This window comes from Octopus bimaculoides, chromosome 15 (genome assembly GCF_046866305.1).
Source record: "Octopus bimaculoides isolate indiv1 chromosome 15, ASM4686630v1, whole genome shotgun sequence".
NCBI classification, from domain to species: Eukaryota; Metazoa; Mollusca; class Cephalopoda; order Octopoda; family Octopodidae; genus Octopus; species Octopus bimaculoides.
In genome coordinates, this window is record NC_142942.1 from 16684105 (window position 1) to 16702874 (window position 18770).

General features: G+C 33.0%; 1 protein-coding gene across 1 annotated transcript in view; it reads left to right on the forward strand.

The window, feature by feature from the left end:
- LOC128249552 (uncharacterized) overlaps positions 1–18770 on the forward strand; it is a 714438-nt gene that overhangs the window by 546694 nt on the left and 148974 nt on the right. Inside the window, exon 4 of the mRNA XM_089363343.1 lies at positions 4119–4199. Coding sequence (XP_089219469.1) covers positions 4119–4199 — 81 coding nt within the window. The remainder of the gene's footprint in view (positions 1–4118; positions 4200–18770) is intronic.

The window sequence follows — 18770 nt, forward strand, 5'->3', positions numbered from 1 at the left end:
TGCATTAAATTATAAATACCTATATACATAGACACACACACACACACACACACACACACACACACACACACACACACACACACACACACACACATACATACATACATACATACATATATATATATATATATATATATATATATATATATATATATATATATATATATATATATATATATATATATTTGTGTGTGTGTGTGTGTGTTAGATATGCTATATTCAACGTATACTATATATCTGACAATAGAATGATAGAGAGAGAGAGAGAGTGAGAGAGAAAGTGAGAGAGAGAGAGAGAGAGAGAGAGAGAGAGATCGTCTCCATACGTTAACTTTACAATTTGACAAATTCCGGAAAGAAAATAATGAGGGATAACTCAGCATGGTGTGTGCTACCAAAAGCGCCCGCGTCTGACGGTTCTGATGTTTCTAATAATTCGGGTACCCAGGTTATACAATAAACCTTCATAATTTATTCTCTTATATGTTCTTTTAACCGAAATTCTGAAATTATAAAGGTAATTCATAGTCAACAGTATACACATGTACACTGGAAGTAGAAGGCATGTATAGTGCATATATATATATATATATATATATATATATATATATATATATATATATATATATACATATACAGAGAGAGGGAGAGAGAGAGAGAGAGAGAGAATTATTAATATTTCTAAGTCTCTCTAAAGGCGACTACGGCAGTGGTACTGGAAATTAATAGTTATCGCCAAGCCAACATGGCAGTCCCAAAATTAGGACGAAAGCTGCCCTGAATTAGCTCCAAGAACCCATCGCCTCTAGTTAGCTATGTGACACACGAAACCTGTGTCCTTTATAACCTTCGAACAGGGGAGGTCAGCAGCTTCCCCTTGCTGGTTTGGTATCTGCAGACTAGACTAGTTTCAGGGTGTTGCCCCATGTCAATGCAGAGCAGCCAAGCTCCAGCCAGGCGGCGCTACTGACTGTCTGTTCGAAGGTTATTTATCTAATTTCAGTGGAATCTATCCACTGGTTTTCAGAAATAGAGTTATTAATATGTCTAAGTCTCTCTAAAGGAGACTACGGCAGCGGTACTGGAAATTAATAGTTGTCGCCAAGCCAACATGGCAGTCCCAAAATTAGGACGAAAGCTGCCGTGAATTAGCTCCAAGAAGCCATCGCCTCCAGCTAACTATGTGACACACGAAATCTGTGTCCTTTATATATATATATATATATATATATATATATATATATATATATATATATATATATATAAATATATATATATATGTAGATACACAGAAAGAGTAATCGCTCGACTGTCGTGGCAGTTACGTTCCAACAGTCCATCCCGCAATTGGTGAAAGTCCGCGACGTAGTAAGGCTACTGGGCTGTATATTTTTTCATTATTTCTATAATTTGTATACACAGTTGTACCTCGGTTTTCGAACAACTATGATCACCAATAAATCGTACTTTATATATATACATATATATATATATATATATATATATATATATATATATATATATATATATATATATAGAGAGAGAGAGAGAGAGAGAGAGAGAGAGAGAGAGAGAGAGAGAGAGAGATATATAAAACAAGTGTATTCGTGAACAGAGGCGTTTGTAAACCGACGTACTACTGTATTAAAGAAATTTTAGAAAGGCAGGAGATAAAGCTAGAGTTATTTGCGACCTGAGTTGTTCGAAAACCGAGGTACAAGTGTATTTATGTTATTATAAATTCAAAAGAACACCTGGTTGGGATCGACATAAGCTTAAATAATAAACCGCAATAAGTGAAAGGCGATATGGTAAGGGATTACTGTATGCATATATATATATATATATATATATATATATATATATATATCCGAGTAAGCACATAGATGTGAAAGAAGTTGGAAAAAAGAGAAGTAGAGTAATATGCATTATTTAAAAGCAACGGAAATAATGATATCGTTATTTCTGTTCTATTTTAACAAAACTGTCCTACGAACGGGAACGTGAAACTCTGAGTAACAGGTTTTGTTACATTTCTGCTGTATATATATAAAGTATATATATATATATATATATATATATATATATATATAGATAGATTTATATATATATATATATATATATATATATATATACACACACACACGAAAATATGGGGGTTCGTTCATAGGTGATCCAAACGACTAGGTACGGTAGGTAAGTGCTGTAACGGATTACTAGGGTTCCAAGGTTATAGCCGAGACAGAAGTTATGAAACCGTTCCAGATTTCTGATATAGCGGATGTATAATTGTTAAAGAGGACAACAAACGTTAAGGCAAGGCAAACATCTCAAGCAGTCGGATGAAAGCAATGATAATAAATATAACCTTAGGTCATATAAAAATCCTTGATTTTAAATAGTATCGGCAATTGCTGTTTTCATTTATAAGCAAATGTTCCTCTGATTATGTTTAAAAAGAATCTCGGGAAGTTCGACCGGTCGAAATGTACTCGGTGCTTTTATATAGGATAGAAAAAGGGTTGTCTATGATGTGATGTGTGTCTGTAAAGAGGACAGAAAACAAAAGCCTGTACCATGTAAAACAGAAAACAAGAGCCCGTATCATGTAAGATGGATATTTTGTTTTGTCTTCTTAATTCTCTGATACTTTAATAATATTTTAAAATTATTCTTCTTTTCTCGACGGATAGGTATGTATACGCGTCTATAAATTAATATGTATATACTTCCTTCCATGCTTTCAACTTAGTTTCCAATTATGTTGCTGCTATATTCACAGATGAATACGGTGTAAATCTTCTTCCCCCGTTTGACAAGAGAAGATTACTACGAATACTTTAACGTAAAGCGTCCTTGTTTGTGCCAATTTACAGCCTCTTCTCAATTGGTGATTTTGCAACCGAGCAATTTAGCGTATGACTTTGACTGTATTATCTAAGAAATAAGTCTCTCTCTCTCTCTCTCTCTCTCTCTCTCTCGCTCTTTCTCTCTCTCTCTCTCTCAAACATATATATATGTATGCACATACATATATATATATATCCGTATATACATACACATATATATATATATATATAATTTATATATATATATATGGATATATATATATATATATATATATATATATATATATATATATATATATATATATATATATATATATATATATATATATATGGATATATATATATATATATATATATATATATATATATATATATATATATGTGTGTGTGTGTGTGTGTGTGTGCATACATATTTATATGTATTGATGCATACGTGCATATACGTATATATATATATATATATATATATATATATATATATATATATATATATATATATATATATATATGCATACACATACACACTCCAACATCCATGACCGTAAATATGTGTATGTGTATGCATTCCTTTTCCTGCCTGAGTGTGTGTTTGCGCTTATAAAATAAAAGTAAGTGAAGAAAAGGCAAACCAATGCAAATTGCTTTATAAATTGTTATTAAGACTATATAAGTGTAATGCTTTGTTTTGGTATAACTATATCAAGTTTCTGCTTAAGTTATTATATACACGATAACAACATTCCATGATACATCATGCACATTGTACAAGTAGTACGCCTTCATGATCTTGCAAAATTAACCTATTATCCATATGTATACTGATACAGCCGCATTCATCTATACACCGATATAGGCACATATGCACATATTCATATGAACACACACTCACGCAAGCATACATAAATAGAGGCATATATATTGAGATAGGTGGGTATTTTAAGATACTCGTCCTGACTTGTATTTTGTTGTTGTGTTAGGTCTAGTACATGGATAGATAGATAGATAGATAGATAGATAGATAGATAGATAGATAGATAGATAGATAGATAGATAGATAGATAGATAGATGTAGAAAGCAAATAAGTAACACGGATGTCTAGGTATGAATTTGATTTATGTGATTATATATGTGTTGTGTTTAAACGTATTTACGCGGGTGCATGGGTATGTGTCAATGTGCATAAGATTATGCATATCTGTGATTTAAATGAGGTGTTAATGTGTAGAATATATATATTTAGTAAGGTTCTTCTCTTTTTCTTACTAAAGGTCAGCCTGGTCGACCTGGAAGGCAAGGTCCGAAAGGAGACAAGGGTGATTTGGGACAACGTGGCCAACCAGGTCTTACAGGTAAGATATCTTTGCATACGTCACTTTTGTATATTATGTACTCTTATAATAATTATATTAGACACAAGTATATATTACCTTCAATGCATACCATTTCATCATATAACTACTTCATTACGCGTATAATATCTCAGAGCGAGCCATATTAACGGAAATTTGATACTACCATAGGAGCATGTTGACCAATTGAATTGTTTTCAAAGTGGTATTTTGAAAACAGGTAAAATATGGCTATGATTTTAAAGCAAAATGGAAATCCAATTAATTGTAAAGACCAAGCTCAGTGTAATGTTGAGATTCACCTGTATACATTCACATATGTACACACACAAATTTATGTATGTATATATGTATGTATTTACGTATGCATGTATCTATTCATGTACTGATGCATACAATGGATATATACATGAGTAATGTTACAGTCTAAGAAACACAGCTTTATTCAATCTGCGGTTGAATAGTTGACACGATTGAGCATGAAACCATTGTAACTGTAGTAACGCTAATCATTCTACTAAAATTAGACATGTATGTGTGTGTGTATGAATGCATATATGCATGTACATAAAATCTATTTGTGCGTAAGTATGCTGATTAAAATAATTCAAGTTTCACAAAGTTGCATTAAAACTGAAACTGTGTTTGAGACTTCGTCAGCGTGCGATTATAAATGAGACTGGGATAGAAATTTCAATTGTGGCTAAAAGTTTTTCGACCATGACAGACTGTCTCATTCATTCACATTTTTTATAATTATTGCCGTGTAGAAATCAATGTTGTTTGGTGCAGACTTATGATCAAAGACGTCTTTTGACTCTGATGTTGTCGTATGGTTGAAGCGTATCAAGCACTTCATTATATAATACATTCTGTGTTTTTAAAAATTATTCAGTTCACATATGAGGGTGATCTGGCTTCGCTAGTATTTCTAGCAGGCCTTTTAACCACATATGACATTCGTTCTAGCACGTGAGAATAAATATATATTGTAGACTGGTGTCGTAAAATAGTTTTTCGTCACGCAGTTCTTCCTTTATCGTATTTCTTCTTCTTCTTCTTCTTCTTATTATTATTATTATTATTATTATTATTATTATTATTATTATTATTACTACTACTACTGATACTAATAATGATTATTATAGCAACAACAACAACAATAATAATAATAATAATAATAATAATAATAATGATCATAATAATAATATCACTACTAAAATTACTACTATTATCTATTCTTATTCCCCATACGATCATTCTTATACGAATACACGGCTGACGTAAGCTTCGGGTACGATCACGTGCAAAGTACATAACACGCAACAATTATAAGACTCATGTGTAATCATTATGTATTTGAAAGCTCAATAACGACGAGGATCAATACGTTGTATCTTCCTTTTCATTATTATGAACTGACGTAACGTTTTATAAATAAACAACACATGGGCATGAATGAAAGCACTTTCAAAATCCGGTAATACCACGATGCTAATCTATCTACAGTGTACAAAAGCAGGACGTTATAGTGCTTTCCAGTTATTTATAAGAATTAAAGTCAATGGCATTAAAGAATTCTAATATCAGTTGAAATGTACTGAAGAAAATCAAACGATAGTATTAATGGCTCCATAGTGTGCCGTCCACACATTACTGACAAAATCGCTTTTATTTTTATATTTTTCATCCCATAAAATCTCCATAACACAAACATTTACTTAAGTTATTTGAACTCTGCAAAAAGTGCAAATTTTTTAACAAACATCTCGAGGCTAATTTTAATGAAAAGATTGAATTCAGGTAAGCTATATAATATACAACGATTGATCTACTATTAACCTTATAGTATATAAGACATTTACAGATAGACTGCTTAAATCAATATTTCAAGCAACATCACTTCCACCTTGTATTATAATTCAAGTCTACTGCCTATAAACGTCCAGTCCTTGCTATATCACATTGGTATCTTAAAATATACTCTCCGCGTAACGTGAACACTTGAGCAAATGTTACCACAAGAAGCTACGCTAACACGTATAAATATATACACACGAACTCACATAAGTCTGTGTGTTTTTATGTGTAGGCATATGTACATATTTGTGCATGTGTCTAACTAAGCGTACCTGAGATTGTAACAATTAAGGTATTTTGTAATATAGCGTTATTTCTCAATGCAGTCACTCCTTTTATACATTCTTATACATATATACTCTTCACCGATATTCATGGATTTTTTTCATGTATATTCAACAGAACTTTCATATTTTGCCTCAAGGCCAGCGATTGCGTGAGAAAAGCAAGTCGATCCCAACGAACCCGGAGCTTAACTAGTATTTATTATATCGACCCGGTAGGTCTACATGCAAAGTAAGCATCGATGGAATTTGAACTCAGAACCTAAGCATGGAAGAAATGTCGTTAAGCATTTGGTCCGGAATGCTAGCGTTTCTGCCAGTTCGCTGCCTCATATAAATGAATGAGGCTTGCTTCCCAACCACACGTCCAAGGTTCAGTCCTACTGCGTGGCACCTCACAGCCACGCCTGTGATATATTTATATGTTGATATATATATATATATATATATATATATATATATATATATATATATATATATATATATATATATACATGTGTGTGTGTGTGTGTGTGTGTGTGTGTGTTTGTGTGTCTGTTTGTGTTGATTAGTTCCCTGCATTTCTCCACTCACGTTTTACATGGTGGACGGAGAAGGGGAGAGCGTGAGGTAGAGAGAGAGAGGAAGAGGTAGAGAGGAAGGTGGAGTGAAAGAATATTAAAAACATACAGAGATTGTTAACGTAAGAGGTGTAGGAGTTGTGTTGTATCTTATAAAACTTTGGAAAATATACGTTTTTTAATGAATGAGATTTTGGAAATAGAAGATGGCGAATATGTAGATAAAATTTAGAAAAATAATAACATATTTATTGCAAAATCCCAATAAGATACGATACAATATAAATTATAAATCTTGCGTGTATGGTATATTTGCTGTTATTACCCATAGGAGCAAAAATATACCACCAAATTTAGCCATCTGATGACGTATAACCTAATAACTATAGCGTTTCCCTAGCGATAATTTTCCACATACGTAAGGAACAGGATATTACCAATATGCTACCTCTAATGGGAAAATCATTTTCAGAAAATTGCTTTCATGGAATCACTTCATTCTGAAAATCACAATCATAAACGACAGAAATACCCTCAAACATTGTCAATTTAGCTTATCTAATCGAGAGATATAATCATTTGATCATTTGCCGGGGCACGATGCATTCACACATCTTAGTTGGTGTGAATCTCAATACATGTCAAGCAAACAAACGAAAAAAAACAGATCAGGAAAGCTGGTGCATAAGAAAGCATATGACACGTCGACATATTCATATATGTATGCATATATATTTATGTATGTATATATATATATATATATATATATATATATATATATATATAGTCTCACTGCATGGAACATTGCCAAGTGTCTTCTGCAGTAGCATCGGGCCGACCAATGGCTTGTGAGTGGAGTTGGTAGACAGAAACTGAAAGAAGCCCGTGTGTATATATATATATATATATATATATATATATATATATATATAATATATATATATATATATATATGTGTGTGTGTGTGTGTGTGTGTGTATATACACACACATATTCCTGGTGTGTTTACTTCCTCGTAACATAGCGGTTCGGCAAAAGAGGCCGATAGAATAAGTAGAAGGCTTACAAGGAATAAGTTCTGGGGTCAATTTGCTCGACTAAGGGCGGTGCTCGAGCATGGTAGCATTCAAATGGCTGAAACAAGAAAAGGAATAAAAGAGTAATATATATATGATTGTACTGTTTGTGTATATGCATGTATGTATGTATGTATGCAAGTATGTATGTGTGTATGAATGGAGGAAAGTGCGTATGTTTTCTATCATTACAAATTTATCGTTGTGAAAATGATGCTAAACAAGCGTTTAGCAAATTTAAAATAAGGTTTATAGATATCGCATCAAATGTTCAAACCAACACAATGATAGAAAGTTTCTTTGAACCACGAATAGTATTGAGAAAAAGAGAGATGCAGTGGTGAAAGCAGGCAAAGATAGACTGACCAGTAGATGGGAAAGAAACACGTACTTGAGACGTTGCGTTCTCCAGCGGTTGCCTTGTTAAAAAACTGTCTGCATTCAGTTTTGGTAAAATCTACAAAAACTAAGTTAATATCAGGTTGAAAAATAAGTGGCTGTTACAATAGGTTCGCCTAGAAATAAGAAATAAGGAGATGGAAAAGAAAATTTTTCACAGAAATATACTAGAATGTGCTGAATATTGGCTGTAGGGAGATAAGTTTTGTTACTTGGTTAACCAGCAACTACAATCAAAATGCTGTAACTTCTGGAATCTTGATATAAACAACGATGTTGACCTCATCCCAGCATTTTATTATGGTGTGCGTGTGTTTGTGTCTATGTGAGTATGCGTGTGCTGTTTAGTGTGTACGTGCATGTGTGTGTGTATATGTGTGTATATGTGTGTGTCAGTCTGTATATTTGTATAGATAGATAGATAGGTATGTAGGTATATACGTGCTTAGACATGCATGTATATCTCCTGCCTTCTCTCTCGATACACTCTACACACACACACGCGCAAACACACATATTTTTATATACATAGATATGTATCTATATATGTATGTATATATATATATATATGTATATATATGTATATATATATATGTATATATTTTGTATATATATATGTATATATTTATGTACCTATGTGCATGTATATATTATATGCTTGTGTATAAAGATGCATATATATATATATATATGCGTGTGTGTGTATGTATGTATATATTTATACATACATATATGTGTATATTATATATATGTGTGTGTCTGTATGCATGTATGTATGTGTGCACGTTTGTATGTTTGTATGTTTTTATATACAAACAAACGCACGCGCATAAGTATATAAATCATCATACCAAAATAAAATTGCTTTCATGAATCTTAGAATAAAAGGAAAAAGAAATATAACAAAAACTACTCTTTTTACCAATGCCAACGCCATCCCCAAATTCAATCCCAGACCGTTGCCATCATGTCTATTAATAAGTTCCCACAGAGATTTGACCGGCGTTTAAATGCAGTGATATTCTCAAGAAAATGACTCCATTTATTTTTAAGAAGAACGCCGGAAGGGATTCTTCTTCGTTTATCTTCTTACCGTATATTTCTCTTTTCGTGTTTTCTTTTCGCTTTTCTACGTGTTACACCTAGAAGAAGTTTGTTGGGTGGGGGTTGTTTATATTTGGTGTAATACTTTCCGTGTATTTTGGTAGGGGTGGTGTTGGTTTTTTCGAGCAATAGATGACTGGAGGGAGGCGACTCCTAGGAAAATTCAAGTGAAAATTGGTAGTTTCTTTTTTTTATATTTTTGAATAAACAAAGCAGGTGAAAAGGGATTTTTGCGCAATTTTTTTTAGAAATTTTAGATATTAGTTTTATATTTTCATTTCCATTTATCGTTGTATAAATACTTGATGTTTTACTTGGACTCTACGAGACACTCTTGACTTTTGCGCTGTCGTTAAAAGTTTCTACATGCTCAAACGCATACCTAGATGCAAACATACACACTTGCACGCATACACACATGCGCGCGCATATATATGCACACCCATATATGTACGTAAGTATTTTGTTCTTGCTATTTTCTTGCCTATTGTGCACTTTAGTTCGCTCCTACCGCTAGTACACGTGCATTATGCATACATAGATATATACATACATACACGCACACACACAAGTATATATGCATCTATGTACGTGTATATATATATATATATATATATATATATATATATATACATATATAGTTCATATTTACATATGTATATACACATATGTATGCTTATATATATATAATATAGATATACACAAAGAGGAAGCGAAAGAGAAGGATAGGAGAAAAATCAAAAGGGAGAGAAGATAGGATAGATGTATAGGTATGGCATATAAAAATATGCACATATCTAGGTTTTTTATTTTTATACATACATATGTGCATGTGTGTGTGTATTTGTGTCTAAATTTACTTATTTCATTTCAATTGCATAGCTTGTTTCAATTTATTTCGTTGCCAATTGGCTTGGGAACTTATTAAATACTAGGGAAAAAAATGGCGCATGCTTGTCCTGTATTTGCTATTATAAACCTGTAATTCGCAGAAAAAAATAATATAAATATATAAAATATATGGTTTTTGAATTAAAAGAAAAAGAAAAACGTCCGAATGTTAAACCAGAAAACATTGGAATAATAAAGAATTTTGTTTGGAGCAATCTCGAAAATAGAGTACCGTAAGATGAAAGAAGAATGAAAAATACAACAACAAGAACAACGCCACTAATAACATTAATAATGATGATAATAATAATAATAATAATAATAATAATAATAATAATAATAATAATAATAATAATAATAATAATAATAGGAAAAATAATGATAAAATTGAAAGTGGAATAAAGCATGTCATATTTTTATGCTAAATTCAATGATTGATTTCATTCTTATATTTATTCACATTCTTATTCATGTACGGCAATCCTATTCTAATACATTTTTACATTCCTGTTCATTTATTTATATTTATATTAATATTTATTCATGTTTTTGTTTTATCTTTAATTTTTGATATTTATATTAACGTTATTGTTATTCTTTTATTCTATCTCCCGTTATGTTATATTATTTTTTTTTTCCATTTCTTCCTATCTGGTTTAATTTTTGCCTTCATATTTAAAGAATCAGAATAATAATAATATACAAAAAAAAAACCTTTATAATGTATATATTACCATAGAGTTATCTAATCCGTAGTGTTATTTTAATATTCTTACATTCTTATTCATATTCTCATTCATACATTTATTACTATTCTTGAATTCATTCATATTCTGTATTTATAAACTGTGGCGTTATGTATTCATAATTCTCAATCTCGTTCATATTCATGTGCTAATACTCATTTCTATTCCACATATATATAAATATAAACATACACATACACGCACACACACACACACACGTATACATACATACATATATGCATGTATATAAATACATATATATGTGGTTGTGTACCTATAAGCATATACATCTATACCTATCTATCTATCTATCTATCTATATATATATATATATATATATATATATATATATATATATATATATATATATATATCGCTTTAGTTTCCCTACACTTATCTTCCTACACTGTTTGTTATTCTTCAAATTCTTGATATAAAAAGCCCGGGAGCTAGCAGATTCGTTACTGCTCCGGAAAAAAAAAACGCTTACCTGCATTTTCACCGTCCTCGCGTCCCGATTTCACGTTTCGCCGTTGCCGATTTTGCATTTCAGTTTTTCAGCCTCGATAAAATAAGTACCAAGTTTTGTACTGGGGTCGATTTAATCGGCTATTCCGCTTCCCCGAAATTGCGCCCTTTGTGCCAAAATTTGAAATCATTACTCTTCAAATGAATTGGTAGAATCGGTAAAGTGCCAGACTAGTGTTTCTTCTTGCTCCTTGTAGTCTGAGTTCAGTTCCCACTCTTTACTTTTCTGGCCTCAATAAAGCACATGACCCTTCAAATGGTTGGATTTACCGCCACCGCAACCTGTCCTTAAGCTTTTGAGTTTTATTTGTTTAGTCATTGGACTGAAGCGATGGTCGGGTACTGCCTTGATGTGTATCTATTTTTAGCCGAAAAAATAAACTCCCAGTACATTTTACCATTTTTCTTTTTCAGGCTGGTACTTATAATATCAGTATTTTTAGCGAACCGTTAAATTACGTAGACATAAACAAATCAAAGCCGGTTGTGAAATGATAGTTTGTAGAGCGAGACAAACACAGGCACGAAGATCCCCACCCCCATATGTATATATATATATATATATATATATATATATGTGTGTGTGTGTGTGTGTGTGTGTGTGTGTGTGTGTGTGTGTGTGTGTGTGTGTGTGTGTGTGTGTATGTGTGGGTGTGTGTGTGTATTCGAAGGGAAGTAGTAAGTCAGTTACATCCACTCACACTTTTTCATTTGCATTCTCTTTTATGACCCCCGAATAGAGATGCAATCTAATTTGACCTTGGAGGACTTCGAACTGAAAAACGTAAAGTGCCGAAAGTGATGCCGCTGTGTATTTATGTCGGAAGTTCTTACGATTTCACCACCTCGTCGCCATAGCGGAAAAAAATAGCCTGCGGTAATTAGTAACGACACTTTACTTTGTAATGTCTACTGCGTCTCATGTCGACGTTGTATTTTATTGTTCTGAGATACATAAAAATAAATACTGATCAAATTTTGAGATTGATAAAATCAATTACACTCCAACTAACAAGCTGTGTGACCAGAGAAAAGTAACTAAGATTTATTTCAGAATTGGAAAGCAGCGCAAAAGTAAAACTTTTTAAGTGCTAAGTTAAAAATCTTACAGCAGTTTTTCCTCTCGACCATTTACTTCTGAAGTAAGGGAATCTAAATCGGATGGCTTAGTAATTCGAGACTGGAAATGATAATTGGCAAGCATGCATTGGTTCCAATGACTGTATATTCCGTCGATATATTTTGGGTATTGTGCCAATTAGAGAGATGGCTTTGCGGTGTTCAGTATTTTTGCGACGCACTGAAAATTGCCGTCAAGCTTTCAATTACTGCTTGAAGCCATGTCAATGCGCTAACGGTGGCCATCTTAGAAAAGGGATAGATTCCACAGGTGTCGATAGAATTGAAAGAATAAGTGGAGAGAGAGAAGAAGTAAATGAAAGTTTTGAAATGCTTACATATCACTCGCTCTCCCTCTCTTTCTCCCCCGGCTTTTTCTCTTTCCCTTTGTCTCTAAATTTATTTATCTACTTTTCTCTCTCTTTCTTTATCTCTCTTTCTTTCTCTCTCTCTTTCTTTCTATCTCTCTCTCTTTCTTTATATATCTCTTTCTTTATCTCTCTCTCTCTCCCTCTCTTTATATGTGTCCGCATCTAGTTATGCTGCAATATGTATTGTCTTTTTCCCTCTCTCAAACTCATTCTGTCTCCCTCAATCTCTGTATCTGTACATGTATATCTCTGCACGCGCTTGCAGAAATTCACATGCGTATATGTGAATGTGTGAATGTGTGTGTGTGTCAGTGTGTTTGCCTCTAGTGCCAAAAGGTAGAGAGGCCAAAACTAACCATGGTGTCCTGTCATCTAGGCCCAATAATTACCGTCCAAACAGCTGCACCACACTCGCCTCGTATTCTTGCGTAGTTATTGCTTCATAAAATTGTGGTTTATTTCTTATGTCGTTCAAGAAATGAGTCAAAGATCAAACTTCTTTGGACAAACAATTCACACCGACAGAAGCAAATCATTTTACAATTGTGAATGATTTATTGTTTTAACAAACTCCTTTCGCTTACGTCCTCCGGCCTCAATAAACATTTATTAGTTATCTACAAAGATTTTTATGAAATTTCAGATGCGGCTAATTTCGTGCAATTTTCGAATTGAGCGCTACGCAGACAGAGAGTATGTCCGTATGCGTCGGTGTGTGTGTGTGTGTGTGTGCGTGCGGTGGTTGTGTGTATATGTGTGTGTGTTTGTGTGTGTTGTGCGCATTTCTGTTCAACCCACAAAAGTGGAGATGATGGAGGCTGCAATTTAGACAGAGGGGAGAGAGAGGTAAATAAAAACAGGAAGAGATAAGTGAAATAACAGAGGGGAAAATCAAATAATACAGAGAGAGAGAGAGAGAGAGAGAGAGAGAGTAAGCCAAATGTAAACGAAAATAGGGAGAATAAAATAGAGAATAAAAGTAATAAAAAGTGATTTGACTGGGAAAAATTTGAATGGGGGGGATGAGAGAAGGAATGAATCAGAGAGATAAAGAGAAAAACAGAAAGAGAAAGAGAGAGAGGATTAATATGAAAGAGTGAACGTAAATGAATGGGAAACTGAATAAGAGGAAACCAGTAAGAAAGGCAGACAGACAAAACGTATATGAAGAAACAAAGAAGGCGAAAGAGACAAGTAAAGAAGAGAAGAAACAGAAAGAGAGTAAACAAATATACTACAGTATATATATATATATATATATATATATATATATATATATATATATATATATATATATATATACCTATATTCATATATAAATATATATAGATATATACACATATAATATATATACATATATGAATATATACATGTACATATAATGGCATATACATGTGTGTGTGTGGTGTGAGAGAGAGAGAGGGGGGGGAGGTATTGAGATAAAGGAGAGACAAAGAGAGAGAGTGGGAGTAAAAGGATGCTGGTATAGCTTGTTGCTGTTAAGTGATGCCTCCAAAGAGGAAATATTTGGTTCCAGGAATCATACATTGAAGAAAGTAGTGCCAATAGATTGGTTTGGGAAACATAGCATCTTCAGCGGTGCCAAACGAAAATGTGTCGGTGGGTGTTGGTGAAGTGCCTGCGTAGGCGGGGACAAATAATGGTTTATAGTCAACACCTAAGCAGGCACATATTTATACACACACACACACATACACATACACACAAATATGTGTATATATATATATATATATATATATATATATATATATATATATATATATATATATATATATATATATATATATGTGTGTGAGGGGAGAGAGACAGAGACAGTGAGTGGTATAGATAGATAGAGAGATAGATAGATAGATATATAAGCAGACACACACACACAAGGAGAGAGAGAGAGAGAGAGAGAGAGAGAGAGAGAGAGAAATACGTATGATGATATTCCTAAAGTTTGTAAAAGAGAATTTTCTTAGAGCTTGGAACACTTATTCACCTCATATAACAACATGGTTCCAGATTCAGTCCAACTGCGTGGCACATTGGTCAAGTGTTTTCTACTGTAGCCTTGGGCCGACCAAAGCCTTGTGAGTGGATTTGGTAGATGAAAACTAAAGAAACTCGTTGTATATATGTATATATGTATATTTTTGTGGATTGTCTCTGTGTTTGACTTCAATCACATCTTGAGAACCGGAAGACGTAAACACACCAACATAAGGTTGTCACGCGACGGTGGAGGGACAAATACACACATATTTATATATACGACGGGCTTCTTTCAGTTTCCGTTTACCAAATCGACAAACAAGGCTTTGGTTGGCCCGAGGCTACAGTAGAAAACACTTGACCAAGCTGCCATGCAGTGGGACTGAACCCGGAACATGTGGTTGGGAAGCAAGCTTCTTACCATACAGCCTTTCCTATATATATATATATATATATATATATATATATATATATATATATATATATATATATATATATATATACATATATATATATATATATATATATATATATATATATATATATACATATATGTATATATATATATATATATATATATATATACACACATTCGAATACACACACAAACACACACACACACACATACATATGATGGAAATACTGTGTTCAAATCAAACGGTTTGCAATATTTTTGAAACTTATTTGTTTTATCCTGCTTTATTTGTGGAGCTACAACAAAAGCAGTCTAGCGTTCGGAGTCGAAGCCACCTTGCTGTTAGTTCTTTGAACCCACGCTGTTACTAGTTCATATCCTCCGAGGCGAAGAAGTCCTTCAGTAAAGCTTCCGCCTTTTCTTGGTTGAAGGAGCTTCGTGAGCACAGGAAGTGGGCAATATACGCTTCTTAAATAAACAAAGAAATGCCATGCAGGAGTTATCAAAAAGCAGGTTAAAATCAATATAATTTATAATCACTATAATAATCCAATGTCAAAACGGTAATGCATTAAATATGATTAATGCTTTCTTAATATGACTAATATGATTAAATGAAATGCCACGTGTGGATATAGCAAGATAGATAATTATGGATTACTATGAAGTTATACACATTCACAATATATCTCTTTGACATTGATCCAGATTTCATTCGATGGTGTGTTTACAATTTGTACCAAAGATCCATGTGCCTGTTCGCATGTAAATAAATGCAGTTTGAAATGGTTACTGCTTGTATGCACAAGTTACGTAACGTATATGTTGAAATCAGTTAAAGTGCCATGAACATCAAATACTTCGCGTTAAGGAATCTCTCAATTAATTAAATGCTGTGGTTTTATGATCAGAAATGAAGCTTTCCACGGGTTATAGCTATTATATTATCAATAGGAATAAGTACATGGTAAATATATCAAGAATATTTTCCGTGATAATAAATATTTATATACATAGCAGTATGCTTATATAATTCAACGTGGTAAACATCGAAACATGGCGAAGTTAAATATTTCTTCGAGGTTTGAGAAAATGACCAACAGTCTTAATCGATTATCGAACCTTTTTTTAATATCAGCGGCTAGGAAACAAATATATCGGTCCACACAGTATCAAGATATGATATATGTAAACCTACGTAATACATATACACATTTGCAGCTTAATTTCAGGAACAAGATATTCTGTTCATCGGTACAACTGGATCCCTCGTTGTCCTAACGAACGACGGAGTACCAATGCCAGTTACCAAAACCCACTGAATTCGAGGTTTCTACTGTTCTAAGCTAAACTACATGCTGTTGTTGATGCTGATATAAACCTAAATTCCTGTCGATGTATTAACATAAATATCAAATGAAGTCAAACAAGTGTGTTTGTCACTAAAAGTCATTCGGTGCGACATAAATTAACCAATTTAGATATGTAATTGTCTTTGGCTGAAGCCTTTACTCCTCCTTCACTTATTTAATTAAGTAGGATTTTTCGCCTGAGCATATCAACATATGTATACAAGAACATGCATATATGTGTGTGGCGGAAGTCCAGGAGAGTTTATGTATTGCAGATCACATTTCTAATATACATACATACATATATATATATATATATATATATATATATATATATATATATATATATATATATATATATATATATATACGTACGCAGAAATATACATATACAAATACTCTATATATATTATAATTTTAGTATATGTGTATAATTGCCCAAATGGCTGCTGCCTGAACGTTTGAGAATACAGACATGAATGTATGTACTTATATATATATCTAATGTAAATTAAATTTGCTAGTATAGATTGTCTATTGAAAAGTGGACCGTTTGATGTTAAAAAGGGACAATTTCCGCGTTTCCCTCACTCAATATATCTCACGTTGCTCTTTTTTTTCTTTTTCTCTGTGTCTGTCTATTTGTCTGTCTCTGTCGTACTCTCTCACTCTCTCCTCTTTCTTTTGCTCCCTCTCTATCGCTATGTACACACACGCACACACTCACGCTGATGCACACAAGTACACACACAGATATATATGTAGGAAGATGTATATTAATATATAGGTTAATTTATATATAATGTATATATTGTATATATATATACACACACGCACTACATATATATGAACACATATGTATGTATGTATGTATGTATGTATGTATGTATGTACGTATGTATGTACGTATCTATGTATGTATGTATGTATGTATGTATTTATGTAGGCATGTATGTTTGTAGTTGATCAGTTATTTACGAGTGAATACAATCTCATTGCACCATTTAAACGTCCAATTCCAAAAAACCTGTAATTTGAAACCTTGCATTAATCATTATTCACTTGGTTGCTGTTATTAATATCATCACCACCATCATAGAGTTTATAATCTTCAGCATGATATCAGCTTTCAAAAACAGTAATTAAAGGGTTTAGTTTACAATTTATATAACATTGCTGCGGTCGGTTTATTTAATACAAAAATCGGTTGGAACATAAATAATATTCGCGCCCATAAGAACTGATGTTGCGAAAAAAGAGGATCGACCTACCACTGATGATTCAACCCGTGATATGTGATATATTTTCAATGGCCAACACCCATATATCAACTAAAACAAACACACACAGACACACAAGCATATAGATATAAGTATAAGTGTATGTTTATATATATATATATATATATATATATATATATATATATATTTATATATATATATATTTTATTTGTTTATTTATTTATGTGTTTCAGCCAAGTGGGTGCGGTCATGCTGGTGCACCACCGTGATTTTTACGTTCCTTGCATGGCTCTTCTCCCCCACCTGACATGGTCCAATCAAGAGTTTTGATGGCACATCTGGTGTATAAGAGAATTTGACACAGCTGCCCTAAACTGCGTCTCATTACGAGCCATTGGTTCGTCTGGTATCGTGGAGAGGAAAGCGTCAAGTTTTGTCTTGAAGACCCCCGCATCCATGTCTTGCATGTCTCTCAAATGTTTTGGCAGGGCATTGAAGAGCTGAGGTTCTCTGAAACCGAGGCTGCTGCAGTATCTCGTTCTTATGTGAGATGCAGTGGACGGTACCTTTGGCACCATGCAGTGGCGACCCGTGCGGGCATTTCTGTAGTACTTGATACCAAAGTTT